General features: G+C 40.8%; 1 protein-coding gene across 2 annotated transcripts in view; it reads left to right on the top strand.

Moving 5' to 3' along the window:
- TTC7A (tetratricopeptide repeat domain 7A) overlaps positions 1 to 17,570 on the top strand; it is a gene marked incomplete at its 5' end in the record, with an annotated part of 177,059 nt that overhangs the window by 11,226 nt on the left and 148,263 nt on the right. For both annotated transcript variants that reach the window (XM_083858288.1, XM_083858287.1), the window contains 3 exons: positions 9,804 to 9,934; positions 11,880 to 12,001; positions 17,204 to 17,282. In XM_083858288.1, coding sequence (XP_083714414.1) covers positions 9,875 to 9,934; positions 11,880 to 12,001; positions 17,204 to 17,282 — 261 coding nt within the window. The remainder of the gene's footprint in view (positions 1 to 9,803; positions 9,935 to 11,879; positions 12,002 to 17,203; positions 17,283 to 17,570) is intronic.

The raw sequence follows: 17,570 nt of genomic DNA, 5'->3' as shown, positions 1-17,570 counted from the left end.
AAGTAAAAGCACATTGTAATTGCACATGTCAAGATAAAGATGATCTATTTCCCTGTTGTGGTTTAGGAGCCACATGACTACCAGGAAAGTACTTAAATCTGCTAGTGGTAAAAAAAGGGAAACTCAGATCTTCCTTGCCTTTTTCCAGCACAGCTGACCCCACCCTCCCTAGAGGCTGAGTTTTCATCCTGGCTGCATTGCTGTTACTGTCTGACCTGAGAGCAGTGTGCTGTCATATACCCATTTAACAGAAATGGGCAGCAGGTTGTAAGGTGCAGGGCAAAAAATCCTGAGCCTGAATTTCCCTCCCTGTCTCTCTCCATTAATTTTGGTGTCAAGTATCGTGTCACTTAGGCACTGTTGACATTATGGCATGTGTACCATAGGCTTTACTTGAAAGTCTAAATCTACTTTAATAATCCTGTTTAAACCAGAAGGGTTGTTGCCTAAATATGTTGTGACTTCCCAGGGGTCCCAATTCACTACTGTCTGGAACCCGCCAAGCTTGGAAGTGATGATGCTGACTGAGGCACTTGGGTTCATTGAAGTGTTGAGAAGGGTATCTAGAACCTTCCTAAAGACAACACCACTGTTCTTCATTGTCTTTAGGAAAGCTTGTTAATCATGAAGAGCCAGCATTATACTGGGCACAAAGTTGAGGTGAGAAAAGCATAGGTTTGGGTGATAGTTAAGGGGAAAGTTACCTAAAACTCTGATTTCCCTTTTTTCAATACACAGATACAGCTTTTCCACGATAATGGGCTTCATGAAGATGATGAGCACTTGTCAGCATGCAACTGTTAACCTATATGCTGCTTTTGAAATTATATATTTACTTGCAGTTCTCTCTGTTACTTAACCACTGTTTCCTCTACTAGCAGTTCTTTGGTGAGGTTACTTTTGTTAGTAATTTCAGCTGCTGCTGTGACTAAGTAGAACTTAGTGGGGCACAGTAGAAGAAAAGAATTTTTTGGTGGTGGGGTTTTTGTTTGGTTGGTTTGGAGTTGTTTTTTTTAAGGGTCTGGCAGGACATGAATTCCTTTGTTGGAGTCCTCTGGTGACTACAAAAAGTTGAGTTTTGTCTCTCTGAGAACTGAGATCTGGGAGATGGGTTCCTTTAAACAGAGCCTAAATAATAAAATCAGTTTCCTTGCCTGGCCATTAGAAAAATTGAGTCCCAGCCGGAAGGATGTATGATAAAATAAGACATTAAAATTAAAATGAGACATTATGTAGACATAAAATAAGACATTTCATTGGTAGAACTTGTTTTCACTTTTTCTTGGCAAAAGATGCATCTTTTAAATGTTAATCCACATCAGAGGGAGAGAGAGAGACTTTGTTCTGTACCTGGTATGCACTTCAAAGTGCTAGTCTTCACAACTCTGACAACAAGACAGGAAGCATGCTGTTAGTTCAGGCTGCATCAGAGTAGCTGTCTGATAGGCAAAAGCTCCACTTTGTAGATGTTGATGTCTTGATAAAAGGACCTTGTATTGTTTTGTTTGGGCTTCAGAAAAGCATTTTTAAGAGTCTGGAGTTGCCCTTACATTGTGACAATGACTTTGAACCTGTTGCATGTTGGTGAATTGTGTGCCTTTGTGCCACTGCTTTCCTCTTTGGATGTGAAAGAGTTCCCAAGCCCAGCCTTGGTGTTCTTGATGTACTTAGGCTTTTCTCTTGTGCTCCATGAGCTTTTCTCTGCTGTTGGGTGAGATAGTTTACCTTTTAGAAGTAGTTTGCACTTCTAGCACAGTCAGCTATGCACAAATGCAGCATGGGTGTTACTTTAGACTTTCAAGGAGAGTTAAATGCAGGCCATTGAATGCAGATTACTGAAATTTGGAAAGTGCAAAAAAAGGAATAACTTCTGGTTCCTTTTGTTAATGTGACTTAGTTTCTGTGATGGTAAAGTTTAGTTATTTTCCTCCCTTCCCCACACACAGTTGAAGGTGATGATTGCACACACGCATAAAACCTTCTCACCTTCTGCACTATGACTTAATTCTCTAAAGATGTGTGGTTAGCAACATCAGGAGGTGGAAGAGTATTTGCCCCTGCTCTTCTGAGGAAATGGAAGAATGTTTGTAAGTTTAAATGAAACAACATGCTACACTTCCTTTCCCTAGAAGAGAATTAATACAAACATACTTGCAGATGACCTAAGCTAGAGGTAGCTTTTAGATTGCTATGATGATGGTGTCATTCTGGGGCTGTGTTGTGTAGCATGGTATGTATCCAGTGGCTATGGGAAGATTTCCATGTGGTGGTTTGCCCTGGAGTAAGCTTCAAATGTCTCTATCTTTTAAGTGGGAGGGCAACAAGCCTGTTAGTCCTTGCAGGCTGTGTCTATTCTTGTAACTTTAAGTTAAAAGAGTAACTTGTAACTTGTCTTGAGTGCTTGATACAAATCAGCATAGGAAAATGTGAACTACCCTTCCTTTCTCTCCCTTCTGCTCCGCAGATACATATGGAATCATTTAGATTGGAAAAGACCTGTAAGATCATGAAGTGCAACCATTAACCCAGCTCTGCCAAATCCAATAATAAACCATGTCCCTAAGCACTACATCTGTACATCTTAGAAATACCTCCCCAGGTGGTGACTCCTGTGCAGCCTGTTCCAATGCCTGACTGCTCTTTCAGTGAATAAATTTTTCCTGGTAGTCAGTTGAGACCTGCCCTTGATGCATTTTCTTTTGTCCTGTTACTCAGTATGTTGTAGAAGAGACTGACCCCCACCTTGCTATACCGTCCTTCCAGGTAATTGTAGAGAGACTCCTTTTCTTCGGGCTAAGGACCCCCAGCTCCTTCAGGTGGTCCTCATAGCACTTGTGCTCCAGACCCTTCACCAGCTCTGTTGCCCTTCTCTGCACGTGCTCCAGCGCCTCAAGGTCTTGTAGTGAAGTGCCAAAAAATTGAACACCAGATTCTAGGGCTAGCACAGAGAAATGTCCCACATTGAAATAAATCTTTAGTATTGTATTTTATTGAAGGTGGTGCCCTCAGTCTGTATGTCAGAGGGTCTTGTCATGTAGAGCCTACAAGTGTCTTACAAAACAGAGAATGTTTCACACTGTGGAAGGGCATCTTCACTAGTTCATTCACTTTCATATGTTGCAACTCACTTGTGCCTACTTCAACTGATTTATGTAAAATATTGTCTAGATTTAGTTAATCCTTATGAAACAGACATGTAGCTTAAAGATTCCCTCAAACACTTGTGGATTTCAAGTAATACTAGAAATAGGAGCACAAATGAATGGTAAGAATGTCAGAGTTTACACTATTAGCATGAGCTCTTCAATCAGGTGAAAGCAGTGACCGTCTAATTGGATGTAATCACTGAAGTCTAATGACACCCATTTTCAGTACTTAAATTTTTAGAAGCCTGTCTTGAGCTTTCTTAAGTAAAAGCAAAATATGAAAAAAAGATACCATTGGGTGAACACTCGTTCTTCCTGCTGTGGAAAAATGGCTGAAGTAATACAGAAAAAACTATATGGCAGCAAACTAAAATGCTTTTCTTTGAAAGAGACTGCCAAGAAGATGTTGCCAAAGAGTTGAAAAGACAGGTATTAGAAGAAACTGAGCAGTGTGAGAGACTTGGTATACAGTAGCATGGAAGTATAAATGTTTCTAACATGTCTCAGCTTAAGCAGCTTGCCACATTCTGGTTCAATGATGAGATATAGTAAGAACTACTTAGGAGCACAGTGTGACCCAGAAATGCACAAAGGGCTGTAGGATGGCATCCGTGGGGTTAACTTTAAAAACACAAGACTTAAATAGAATCTAGTTTATAATGAAATGAGGAATGACCATGAAAATCTGCACACATCACAGCTCAGTGGTTATTGCATGGCAAAATGGTTAAAATAGTTGTCAAACTTAAAGGTGAATTATGCCTTTTTGCTTTTACAGAAAAGTCAAGTATTCTGAATTTGCAGGGCTTTTCTCTGCTGACAGGTGGCTGTCAGTAGCATATTATCTAGCAGGTATTTTTGAAACAATAAACACATAAATATATAATAAATAGTTTGTGAAGCAATGTCTGCATAAAACTATATGCATATGTTGGATATGCATGCTCAAATATTTTTTTGCCTAATATGATCAAAGAATTTTGGAGATTACTGTATTATAGTTAAAGCAAAGATGAAAAGACGTGCCATGAAGGTTAAGAACAGCCAGTTGAGCAGGTCTGGATATGCTCCAAGGAATTAGTGTCTGTGGATTCAAGTTGCTGATTTCTGCTACGCATAAGAGATGCAGTGTGATGCAGAGCCTATGCAGCATTGATTGAGGGCAAGGGACTGAGGTTGCACCTTAGGGGAGTGCTTGCAGCCTTCTGGCTTCACGGCCACTCCATCAAAACCCTGTCCTAATTTTAGCAATAAACTTGAGCTGTAATTACAAGCCTAACCAAACAGAGTCCTTGCTTTGAAAATAATTGGAGTAACATTGTTAGCATTGGTTCATTGCATCTAGTAGGGAAGTGGGGAGTAGGAGGGCTTGAGTTCTGTCTGCATTGATGCAACTGAGCAGCCTTCACAGGTTGCTTAAATTTTAAGCTTCATTCCCAGCTTATAGTTAGAAAGGTCTTCAGATAATTTTATGTGGGGTTACTGGAATTTTCTACCTTTCTACTTTTGAGACTTTTACATGAAAAATACCTCAAGATTGTAATAAATTGTCAGAAATTTACTATAGTCCTGTATAATAGGAAGCAGCAGTGAAAGAAGTACATGCGGCTTTCTTGAACAGTGAAACTTGTCTCTTCATCTCCACCTTTGATGGGCTTGCAATATGAATCAATGTGTTCAAAATCAAGGGCTTTTAGGCCTTTCTTCCCCCTCTTATATTTGCATTGCAAATGAGCCCTGCTGAAAAAATCATAGCTTAGTTGCTGGGGAGATAAGTGTTAAGACCAGGTTGTGAATTATTTAAACTGCTGTGAATTGTGGCAGAAATAATGCATGGTGCTGGGTCTTGCCTATGTCTAACTAATCCCAACTGCTGCTTGTTGAAGTTTGGGCTATTTTGCTTTCCAACACACTGTAATGGAATAGGTTACTTGAGGACTGTGCTCTTAAATTCAAACCTTCAGTGGCAGGGCAGACTGGTTGTAATACCATCTCTAAAGTGGTTTCGTTGTGCTTTTGAATTTTGTCTCTGAAAAGTGTTTAGTGTTCTGATGAATGTTGATTAGTCAGCATGCATGAGTATATTTTTGAAGTCTTAAAAATAGTCTTGTTTCAATGCTAATTAATTTCCTACAGCCACATTTCTGTGCTAGACTGAAGTCCACGTGCTAGAAGTGAAGTGCATCCTCTGCTTGGGGACAGTGACCCGGAATGACCTGGTATTCTCCAGGATGAGAATGTGTGCACAAACCAGTGTCCTTGCAGCAGCTGCTGCCATGTGGTATCTTCATGCATGACTTCCTTCAAGACAAATCACTTACCTTCCTGTACACAGACTAAAGCTATTGCATGCACTTATCTTAGCATCACACTGTCTTCTGACCAGGCTGGCCTGTCTGTGTGGTATAGGAGCACAGACAGTGCAACCTTACTCTGCAGATGGGGCTGGTGCTGTTGGCAGGGCTGTAAAATCCACATTAAGATGTCTTGCTTCAGGTTGCCATAGCTGTATTCAACACATAGCACTGGGATGCAACACAGGAGTTTGGGTTCATGCTCTTCACACTTGTTTTTCTTTGATCTCTTCTTCAGCTTGGCAGTTAGCTCTGATACTCCTGGGCCATGGGGTTTTAGCAGCTGCAGGCTTGCACTGTTGGTGAAAGTGATGATTCTGAATTCTTGAACCCACTATGAACCCACTATTTCCTGATTTTCTAAATTCATCCAAGTATAGGAAGCTTGAAGTCTGCATAAAAAGTAAAGTCAAAAGAACCTGTGAGAGGATTGGTATGTTGTTCCTATGTGGAAGGAGGAGCTCTGCTCTTTGGTGAGCTGGCTCATGAACCATAGGAAAATAAAGCCACCTTAATCTCCTCTCTAGTCCATGTGCAGTCTCCATCTGTTACCAGGCTGGGTAACACCCTGAGGTAGCTCTTCTTTGTGTAGAAAGTCAGACCATGGACCTTGAAGGATTCCTTCCAGTGTGAATTTTCATCCCATTTGTGTTGCTGAGAACCTGATAGGACATGTCCATGTGCACATGGATGTTCCAGTTCTGGTAATAATATCACCTCAGGGCATTGGAGCTATATGATATCAATGTCTTGCCTTGGCAAGGAACTACTGAGATGAAAGTGGAAATAAGCCTTCATAAAATTTCCCCTTTCAGATTTCCATATATGAGAGCAGTGCATTTCAACTCAAGGAAGAGATTAGTTCAGTGATATGTCTTACAGACCTTGAGGATTTGGGGTTTTTTTTACATAAATGCAGCTTAGATTTGGGGGCAGGGAAGAAGGGGCAAAGATTATAGAAAGGTGAAAAGCCAGAGAGGAATCATTGGGAAAGCTAGAGGAGGTGAATGGAAGCCCTGCCTTTATGCAGGAGAGAAAAGCAGCATTTCTATACATAGAAAGTTACTTCCTCTGAAGTGGGTAGAATTTGTTCTTTTAAAGAAGGATGATTTGGAAACATGTCTCGAAATCTTGAACCTGGGCCATACTTTATCAGAAAACTGTCTGCACTGTATGATAAACTACTACAGTATATAGATATGTATCTATTTAAAATTCAGCACCAGATTCATATGAGAAAAATCTTAGTATAGATAAGCTTTAAGTTGGTATTCTCTTATCACAGCTGATTGTGAAAAATACCTGAGTCCCTTTACCTTAACTAGCTAACAAGAAAGCATGTAGCCTTATGATTTACTTGGAAGCTAATTCTGTCTTGGCAGTAGCTCCATTTTTCTTGCTAAACACAGTGTGGAAGTAAAACGCACTTTCTGACATATTGTGGAAACTGAGTTGAATTTAAATTGTGTGTTGTGCTACAAAATTTCTTCTGTACTGGTAACTGGAGGATGGACAAGAGTTAGTGGAATTTGTGCTCTTTGTGCTGGAGGCCTTGTCAAGTCTTACCCAACTGGTACCCTAAGCAAATCTTACTGTTGAGGCTTTGTACAGTGGGAACTCAACTGGTGGCTGCAAGAGTAGGGAACTTACATTGTTTTTCTTCTGTTCTTCTCCTTGTATACTGGATTTGCAGACTGCTTGATCTAATTTTTTTCTTTTCATTGCATTTCTGTGGTAGGTAAGAATAGCCCTGTTTGGATTCTGTAGAAGATTTGTAATTGAATGGTGTCAGGTCAGTTCATACAGTATTACAGAGAAAACCATGACTAATGTCACATCATGTGGGTCATTTTTTCTTCTAGCCCTTTACAAGTAGTGCAGTGCAGCAGAGTATCTGTTTTAACACACTGTGTATTGCTGGATACTTACTGTGGCAAGAGTCCTTTTGGAGATGTTCCTTCCCCTGTCCCTGACCAGCCCCAGCTCTGTTTTTCTGACTTGCATGGATGGGCATGTTTGTTGTCAGTACCTGATGCTGGCAGAGGCTGCTTTCTTTCCTCCCCCCTGTCAGAGTTTAGAGATAGTAACTCCTTGCAGTGGGCTGTAGCATGTATGTAAATGGCTTTTTATCAGCCTGTTCTATCTGTGTGACATCTCCCACGATAAACACCCCCATACAGACTGTGTTAGGATGGCTCTTGCAGTTTGATTAAATGCTGCTTGTATATGAATGTCAATGGATTGTACTGGATTTTATTTGCACGACCCTCAGCTCTTCTTTGCACTTAAAGGGAATGATTCTGAAATGCAGACTTCTTGAAATTTATTTTCATTTAAGGGGAATGACTAGAAATTCGGAGATAGATAAAACTGAGACAGATGTAAGAAGAATGTTTGGTTTTGTTCTGACTGTAGTACAGGATACTTTTGTTTTGTTCTTTTGCTGTAGAGAGAGTTAATGAGAATGTTTTTTCCCTTCGCTTGTTACAAAGTTACATGGTTGGAAAATGGAAGCATCAAAATAATAGAAAAACAACCCATGATATAAAGACAGAGACTTCATAGATGAACTAGAGACAAAATCTGTTATATCTGGATGCTGTACAAGGTGTTCATTAGAAAGAAGAAGAAAACACAGATTGGGCATTAGTTAAAAGCAGCAAAATGATTGTCATCCCTGTCCCACACAGCTTGTCAGTTTGAAGTAAATTCAGTCCTCCTGTTCTACTTCGGTCTGTATTTTCAGAGGTGAAAGGTACGAATGTGTGTTCCTCCAAGATACAGATCTTTGAGGGAGCCCACCGTGTACTTCTGACTTCAGAGAGGACAGAAGGAGTGGGGAGCCACTTCCTAAGCTTGAACCAGGGAGTCCTTTTCTCAACCCACTGAACTAACTGCTTATATCTGGCTCAAATGTAAGACACGAGATAGGGAAACTCCTCACAGAGTAACCAAGGGGACAAAACAAATATTGAACATTAGAAGTAAACAAAGCTAAGACTGCCTAGGAACCTCAGCTCTGCCAGCAGGAGCACCCAGAGGGTATCATACATCATGGGAGAGCCTGGCTGCCCATTGCTGCCTCACAGCAGTTTGTTGCCAAGACTCCTGGAATGAGCAGACTGAGGTGCTGTGCTTCTTGGACTGTGGAAGTCCAGGAAAGCATGGCTGGTGCCTGTGGCGGGTCCTCACAAATCCCTTCCCACATACTGCAGCAGTTGAAATTTCTTCATTGGAGAGTTGTCTGAACAGCTGAATTCTTTTCTTCTTTTGTCACCTCTGTGGATCTGTGTCAGGAACACTAGAATTTCATATTACATCTTACATATTTGCCATTGTTATTAGGGAATATTGTTATGTATAAAACTCATTGGAAAGCATGTGCTGAATCTTTTGCGACCCGTGTTGGGCTACTGGGCGTCAGTGCAGTTGTGATTGGTGAATATCCAAGTTTTCAAGCAGTGGCGTCTTGTAGAGATCCAGTATGGCATAAGAACCTGTACCAATCCGAGTAAAAGTGGTATATGGATGTGTAGCCTATCCAATTAGATTTAAGGATATAAAGGATGTCATACTATGATGATAGTCAAGGGTCTGATAGCAGAAATTTTTAATGTAGGGACCAGTATCTGTGCATCTTCAATTAACATACTCTGTGTTTGTTGGTGGTGTTGGATATTGATGCAAGAAAGAAGTTCAGGAGCACAAAACCCAGAGGTTTTTTTGTTTCTTTGGAAAAGGAATCATCTTGTGGTTAAGTGTCTCCTGTGCCTTGCCAAGAGCTTGCTGTGTGTCCATGAGCAATCTGCATGTGCTCAGATTTTCCAAGAGAGGCCTCAGATTTTCCAACTTTGTTTCTGTATCATTTTCCAGTTAGAGATTTTTTTGTTATTTTTTTCCCCTCAACACTGCTGCTTATTGAAAGCTTCAAATGAAGTAGCAGATGCCTATAAATGATCAAATTCAGTGCCAAGCTGGCACTGAATTGAAGCACTCATGATCTATAGCTGTCTTTGGCAATATAGGCCTTAATTTCTCTGCTGAAACCTGAGGGGTTGTGTGTCCTGTCCTCATAAAGTGTTTGAAAGGCACGGTAGGAGTGTGCATTGGCCCTGTGTGTTAGAGCAGCATGACAAGGATGCCTTGCATGTGTAGGAATTTTCATGGGGGTAGTGTCTGAAAGTCATCAAATCGAGGGAAAACCACATGTGGAAAAGCTTTCCTGTCAGCTGGTAAATTAAGAGTAATATGGCCATACTGCTCTTGGTGGGCTTGGGTTAAAGATGATGTTGCCATTTTGCAGGTTTGTCACTGGAGCGCTCAACCAACTCAATTGCCTCACGTGCTCGGCTGTGTGAAAGGGAGGAGGAGGTCATGGCTTGCTTTGACAGAGCGTGTGTTATTGCCCGGGTATACTTGCAGGAGCTTGAGAAGGTAAGAAGAAATGCGCTTGGGCTGTTGCCTGCTGGCCTGCATGGAATTTCCAGGGTTTTGACAGCAAAAATAAAAAAATGGAGACATGTCAAGTGATCATAGCAAAGGTGTATGAGAACAGGTTGGAAAGAGTGCGGTGTCTCAGTAAAACTATTTGCAAAATAGCAGTTTAGCTGGTCTCTGTTTCCTCTGAGAATGAGGTCTGGAAATAAGTTTTGCCTGTGGTAAAGCACCAAATATTTCAGATATGCACAAGCTGCGCCCCTGGTTTAGCCCTTACTGAAGAAGAACTATGAGTTTTGCGTGGCAAGTGCTGGCATGAAGGAACTCAAGACATTTACGTACCTGCTGTGTAAATGATACACAGCAGTGGCTGTTGAGATCCCTAATAAGCTGAAAGAAACCTTTTTGGGTCAGCCGTAGCAGTTTAATTACCAGTGTTTCACCTTTTCCAGGCGAATCTTGAGGAATCTAGATCATTATAACCTCGATCCTCCATCCCTGGAAGTGTTCAAGGCCAGGCTGGGTGGGGCTTGGAGCTGCCTGTATAGTGGAAGGTGATCCTGCCCATGGTAGGCGAGCTGAAGCTGGATTATCTTCTAAGGTCCCTTCCAAACTAAACCATTCTGTGATTAGTAGCAAGTGACTGCTTAGCCAGTGGTTGGTAGGATGAATACTGGGACCCCTCCACTGAGCTGTGCAGACAGTATGTGCCTCTGATTTGCTGGGCACATGCAGACTTTGTCTAGTTTACAGGACATACCACTCTTCTCAGTAGCAAAGGCGTGTTTCTGTTTCAGGTTTTGTTTTTAATTGCATTGAAACAAGAAAAAATAAGCTTAGTGCCTGTATAAAAATTCATTAAGAAAGCCCACTGACAAGTGGCCTGCTCTGTTTCTCTGCAGAAAAAAAATGAATAGTCTTTAAATTAAAACTATTACTGTCCTTCCATTGTGGAAGGATGAGTTCCTGCCAGTGCTGGACACCATAATTTTTTTTACTGACAACTTGGGTCTGCAAAGAAGGGAAAGGGTCTGACCTGTAATTCATTTGCTTAGAATCATAGGATCAGTAAGATTGGAAAAGACCTCTGAGTTTACTGAGGCCAGGGATTCATTCAGCACTACCATGTTTGCCACTAAATCATGTTGTAAGGTACCAACACCACATGATTTTTGAACACTTCTAGGGATGGTGATTCCACTACTTCCCTGGACAGCTTGTTCCAATGCTGGACTATTCTCTCAGTGAAGAAATTTTTCCTTATATCACAACTTGAGGCCATTTCCTCCTGTCTTGTCACTTGTTACTTGGGAGGAAACGGACCCCCAGTTCTCTACAGCTTTCTTTCACATAGTTGTCTCTGGACAGAGAGACAAAAATGCAGCATTGATGACAGACATAGTAGAAGTTCATAGTCCTTCTCCAGTCTTGGATGAAGAACCCTGCTTTAGAGAGGCAACTTTCAGCAATGGAAGTGACTTGTTACCAGTAAGGAAGCAAAACCAAGAAAGATTTGATAGGAAAATAGAGGAAAGATGAAGATTCTTCCATCAGGACTCCTGATGCCTTGCTAACGCTTAAAAATATTTATATTCTATTGAACTAGATAAACCTACTCAAACATTGGATTGATATTTCTGTGCAACATGCTGGCTCTTTGTAGTTTGAATGGTATTTCCCAAGCTGTTGGTGTTAATATGTATCTTTCTACTTACTTTATTAAAGGTTGGAAAGTAGTAATGGGTGGTGTTTCAAAACTCATACTTCATGCAGAATATCTTGTGGAAGTATTTGTATAATTTATTTTAAAATTGCTTTTATAACATTTTTGAACAGCTAATAACTGTAACATTTTATTGTTGAGGATATCACTGGCTCATGAGGATCTGGCTAGTTCTGACAGTTATCTGTATTTCTGAATATTTCTTTTTCTTCCTTGCAGACATTAAACAACACACATTCAAGGAGTATCAAGGGCAGCAATGTGACTTACTCTGAGTTTGAACTTTCCTACTTTCTGGAAGCAGCTCTACAGAGTGCCTACGTGACTCAGTTAAAGAAAGGGTAGGTGGATGCAGATATTAATAAAATTAGATTATATTGCATGCTTTGTCTCAGATGAAGACTAGTTTTTTTCTTCTGTTCTGTTACGACTTTTGGCTGCTGGCTCACCTCAGGCCTCTTCAGTGTCCTTCCCTTTCTCCTGTTCATGTCTCTCTGTCCTTTTTAAGTCTTAAGCATCATTTTTCCAGACCTACAAGTAGGGTGGGGTAGAGCAATGCTCTTGAATTGACTCAGCTTTGCTTCCTGTGGAGACAAGGGGAGTTTGACTGTAAAGAGAAAGTGGAATTTACACTGATGTGTGCCCTTAAAATTTTCAGCCACAGGAACTGGTTTAGAGTTCAGTAAAGTCTTACAGGTAGTTTCTTTAATTTACTTGTTTGTTTGTCTAAGGTCTTAAATACCCTAATCAATGCCCCAAATCTGTGGTTTTGCTATGGAGAATGTGTGCAGGAACAGTGCTGCTCCAGGGTATTTATTATGCCTCTGAAATACAGCTCCCAATGAACTTCACAAGGGCAGGAGGACTTAATAGCTACAAGCCTACAGTGAAAAACCTTTTCAAATCAGCAGAAAAGACACTGTAAATGTCCATTTCCAAAGGCCATTGGTGAGGACATGCTGTTTCCTAAACTAGGCCATGTCTTCAAAACATAATTAACTCTGGTTATCCAATGGAGAGATTTTGTCATGTCAGAGAGTGTCTCTTCAGCATCTGTAAACAGTACTGGTAAGAATCTATCATTCCTTAGGCCTATTCTTGCACCATGTTATCCCATTTAGTATCAAGGGGACAGATACTGGGTTCCTCACTGAAAACTATCTTCAAAAATATTTAATTTTGGCTTTTTTGCCTTCACTTCCAGTGAAGTATCTCTCATTTTCTTCACTTCTTTTCCTGCTGAGTAGAATGGAAATGAAAGAAAAAAAACCAAACCAAAACAAACAGAGAAGATTGAAAAGAACAAAACTAGGAAAAAAATCCCAGCAAAAATCAGCTTAAATCCTTCTGTAGAAAGCTGATACCATTTTTTGACTCTGCTGGAGAAGGAGGGTAGCATCTTGTTTAGGGCTGTTTTGCTACCTTTTTATCCCCTAAGGATGACTTTAAATGCAACTGCAAATAGCCACTGTTCTCCATGCATGTAGAGCAAAGAGGTACCTGTAAGCATATCCAGGTGATGTGCCTTCAGGTAAGCCTTGTTTTCACCTGGAGGCTTACAAAAACACAAAGCTCAGATGTTGTAAAATGACCCCTGTAGTCAAGTTTATGCATAAAGCAAAGTATGAACTTGTAAAGCATGCTCTCAGTATCTGCTTGCTATGTGGTTTTCCCAGGTGATCTGGGGGTTGGCCAGCTGGGGCACAGTATGTGCTTTCCTAACCTTCTGCCCTTCTCATGGCAAACAAAAAGCTCAGGTCTTGCCAGTAAGCTCATTAACTATGTAGTAAAATAAAATTCCATTTAGAACATATGGCACTGATGTCCTCCAGGCACCTTTGAATATCAAACTCATGTTCATTTTATTCAGCAACATTGTAAATTCAGTCTTCATCAGTGATGAGTTCCTTAGATCTAGTGGGATATTTTGGCTGTTACTACCCTGCGTGCTTCCTTCCCATATTATTTTAATGATAGCCTTAAAAACAAATATCAAATCCCAAACGAAAACAAGCCACAAAAATCTCTACAAGAAAACAGTTTGAAGCAAAATACATGTGTGAATTAAGCTTGTGCTTTGATTATAAGCTGAATTGCTGCAATAGCGGCAAAATGTTCTCCGTAACTGTCTCCTGATGAAAGAGCAATGGAGCTCCTGCAGCTGGGATAGGAGTGGAATCCCACGGGCTCCTAACCTCTTGCGGTGCAAGTGAGAAACATCAGGCAGGGTTAGAAGGCTCGCTGGGATAAAAGGAGCTTGGTGGGACGTGGCAATTTGTCCACTCCCGCAGCTGAGACTGTGTGGTTTCTGCCACGAGAGGGCATAAGTAGCATTGGGATATATTAGGGGAAGGGGAGGGATATGAGAAGCTTTTCAGGATGCTTCATGAATATAACAGATTACTCCACCTGATACTGAGCAGCTCAGAGAAATGCTTTTGTTTCCTTTATTGCTTCCAGCGTGTTCAGGTAGGAAATAAGATGTGAATGATGGCTGCTCAAGCTGTCAGGAGGCAGGTTCTATCAGGTGGGATGTCCTTCCCCAGTGCTACATGTGTACTAAAGGAATAGTGAGTGCTTTATTCTTATCTCAACAGGCAGAAGAGCTGAGGGATACAAGTGCTGTTGTTACGCTTTTGTTCCTGCTGGCAGGATCAGATGTGCTCTTCTCCGAGTGTGGTCAGGAATGCCCTTTTCTCTTGCAGTGTGCAGTGGAAAGAAGACACCAATATCAGAGAAAGGTCCAGTCTCCCCTTCAGGCATTGAACTTCCAGCTGTAAGGACCAGCCAGTCTCACAGCTGTAGAAGTCACAGATGCTTTTAATGAGATGCCATGTAAAAACATTGTGTCGCTGAAGATGCATTTCCTGCAGTTTTTCGCCATGCTGCAACCCAAGAAAGCTTTATTTTGGTCCTCCAGTGAGGAATGTTGATGCTAGAACGTAGGAAGGCAGATGCTGTCATACTGTAAGAGGCAGGCAGTTGTCTTCATGTTATCTGCACTATATTTTGGGTTTTGGTTGGATTGTTTTGGTTTTTTTTGTAGTGAAGATGTATGAATATTAGGCTCATTTCTTTCTGCCTTTTCTTCTTGTGTCTGTGCATGAACAGCTGTTTAAGGAGGGAGTATGGTTTGTTAGAAATCTGGGTGAGGTGCAAAGATGCAAAAGGAAGTGGGCAGAGGCAGTGGTGTTGCTACTATTCTGTGCTTTGGGTACTACTTTACTCTGGAGAGGTGACGATGCAAACTGCCACGTAATTATCTCAAGATGGTCTGTTCTATCTGTCAGCAACTCTTTGTTTTAGCAGTAAATGAGTGGGGATAAGAACATGATCTGCTGGTGATCATGTTGTTGGGGGACTGTCTTTGCAGACCTCTGTGTCTACAGTCCACTCCTTTATTGCCAGTATTTTTCCCAGCAATTTGCATAGAAAATTTCCTTGTGTCTTAAAATTTTATGTAGTGTTAAGCAAACTATATGATATAACTCTGATATGACTGCTTTGATTCATGGACTGGTAATTAATCTATAGTAAAGGGTACATGCACAAAGCGTATTTTTATGCCAAGCTGGACTGACTGGACTCTCAAGTTGCTCTTTGTCACAGTTTGTGCCCATGATTGTCCATGTTCATTTTTATTAGGTTAGCTGTAACTGAATCCTAAACTGCTCTTCATCATGTTTTTTTCAAATGATGCTCTGACCATTACTGTGGCTAAAACTAAAACCAAGGTAGTTTAACGATCATGTCCTTTTCCATTTCCTCCTTCTCCTCATTTCTTTTTCTGGCCTTTTAGCAGTACAATAGGAGCCTATAGACTCTTCCAACTCATTTCATTTCCATGATCTAGTGTTCACTTATGATGCCATGGCTTGAGGCAACATTACCTGGGATTTCCAGGTAGTCCTCTATCCAAGTCCTGCAGAGGCTCAAGATTGTTTAGTTTCTAATTTAAGTAAGATAAGTTTTTTCATCATGGATTGCCAGAGGCTTTGTGTCAGCATCCTCATCCAGTCACCTAGATAGCATGTATTTCTGTTCCAAATACATACTTTTCTTTTTTGTTAACTTCTTAATTTTTTGTTAACTTCTTAATTAAAAAAAAAAAAATCCCTGAAGTGCACTTTTAGTACATAAAGGGATATTAATGGAACAGTGAGTTCCTTGTTGTTACAAGCAGAGCAATTCATATGCTCAAAGTGAAATGTGCTCAGATGGTCTCCTGGCTTGGAACAGCAGAGTGGAAAGACAAACTCCTGTGTTTGCAGAATGCTGGCAGGTGTGCTCTGTCTCCTGTCACGGCTCAGTAAGGTTTGATAAAGTTCAGAATACAAAAGCTGCCAAATCAAATACTCAGTCCTGTAGAACTGGTATTGTTGAGTGCTCAGGGGAAGGAATGGGTGCTCTTTGATAGATCCTGACCACACAGGCACCTGACTGGGAGGTGGGGAGTGCTGGGTGCTCCTCCTGTGCTGCCCATTTTGTGCTCCTGCCATCTGTTAAAGGTGTTCCTAAGCATTTCACAGAATCACTAGGTTGGAAGAGACCTTCAAGATCATAAAGTCCAACCCAGCCCTAACATCTCAACTAAACCATGGCCCATGGTTTCATCTGCCCAGAAAATTCTCCTGGATAAGCTGAAGTGACCGTTAATGTACCAGTACAACTGCTCATTTTATTGTCTTGTACAACATTGCTTCTTTTCCGATAGCTTGTATTTCTTTGGGTAGCTTTGACCCTGCAATGAATGTGCATTGAACCATTTTGCAGTTACTGTGGTGCTGGGGCCATGTCCTTAGCCTTGAACAGCTGATAGGCTCCTAGTGTGTTAACTGATATGTCCAGTGTTTAATCTTTCCTCTCTGCATCTCTCTGAATGCACAGACATGGTTAAGATAGCATTTGGCAACTAGTCAGCTTTAATTGCTCATGGTGTATGCAGAGTAATGTGATTTTTAAAAAATTTTTTTTTTTAGTCTAACCTTCTTATTGCAGGTTAAGCTGTGCTTGCAGACAGTTACTGCAACTTAGCTGCCTGATAATAAACTGTTTAAACCACTGTAATTTCATCATATGCCTGGAGCACCAGACACAAGGCATTTAAGCACCACCTAAAAGAAATCGTCATTTAAAAGCATCACGTAAGCTCAGTATAATTCAAACAAGTACAATCTGTGTGTATGAAGAGGAGATGTGGATGCTTTTGAGGAGCAGCATCTGCTTTATAAATATGAGCTATGAAAGGCTTCCAAATGTCCCCTCTGTTCATCAAATGTGAATGTGATCTTCTCTTAGGAAGCCATCTGGAGTAGGCAATGCTACAGTCGCTGCCTTGCTCTGTGCCATTGTCCTGTCTGTGCCTCAGAGTGACTTGTCCTGCTACTGCACACTCAGCGTTAGTGACTGTTGCATGAGCTGTTTGAACTTTAGGTGTGTTGCTGAGCTTTGGCACATCATAAAAATATTCTGTTTCCAGTGTGCTGATCTTGGGTTTTTTTTTTTTTTTTTTTTTGGTTTTTCTTTTTGTGTCTTCCCTGTAGAAATATTGTGAAAGGATTGAGAAGTCTGCGAGAAATACTACGGACAGTAGAAACAAAAGCTACTCAGACCTTCAAAATGGTAAGGGAATGAGAAATGGGAGGGTGGGGCAGTCTGGTATGCAGGAATTCTCTTGATTGACCAGTGCTGTAGCACAAAAATGTATCTGTCCTCACTTGATTGATTGCTAGCTTTTTTTTTTTTTTTTTTTTTTTTTTTTTTTTTTTTTTTTTTTTTTTTTTTAACTTTAGGAGGTGATATGTCAAGTGATCCCCTTAATTTAAAGACCTGCCCTATTGAAACCTCCAAGCTTTCAGACCTGGCCATATTGGTTACTTTTGTTGTGGTTTTTGTTTGTTTGTTTTGGAG

Source organism: Zosterops lateralis, assembly GCF_965231275.1.
Source record: "Zosterops lateralis genome assembly, chromosome: 3".
Lineage (NCBI taxonomy): Eukaryota > Metazoa > Chordata > Aves > Passeriformes > Zosteropidae > Zosterops > Zosterops lateralis.
This window is presented reverse-complemented; position numbering and strand designations above follow the sequence as displayed.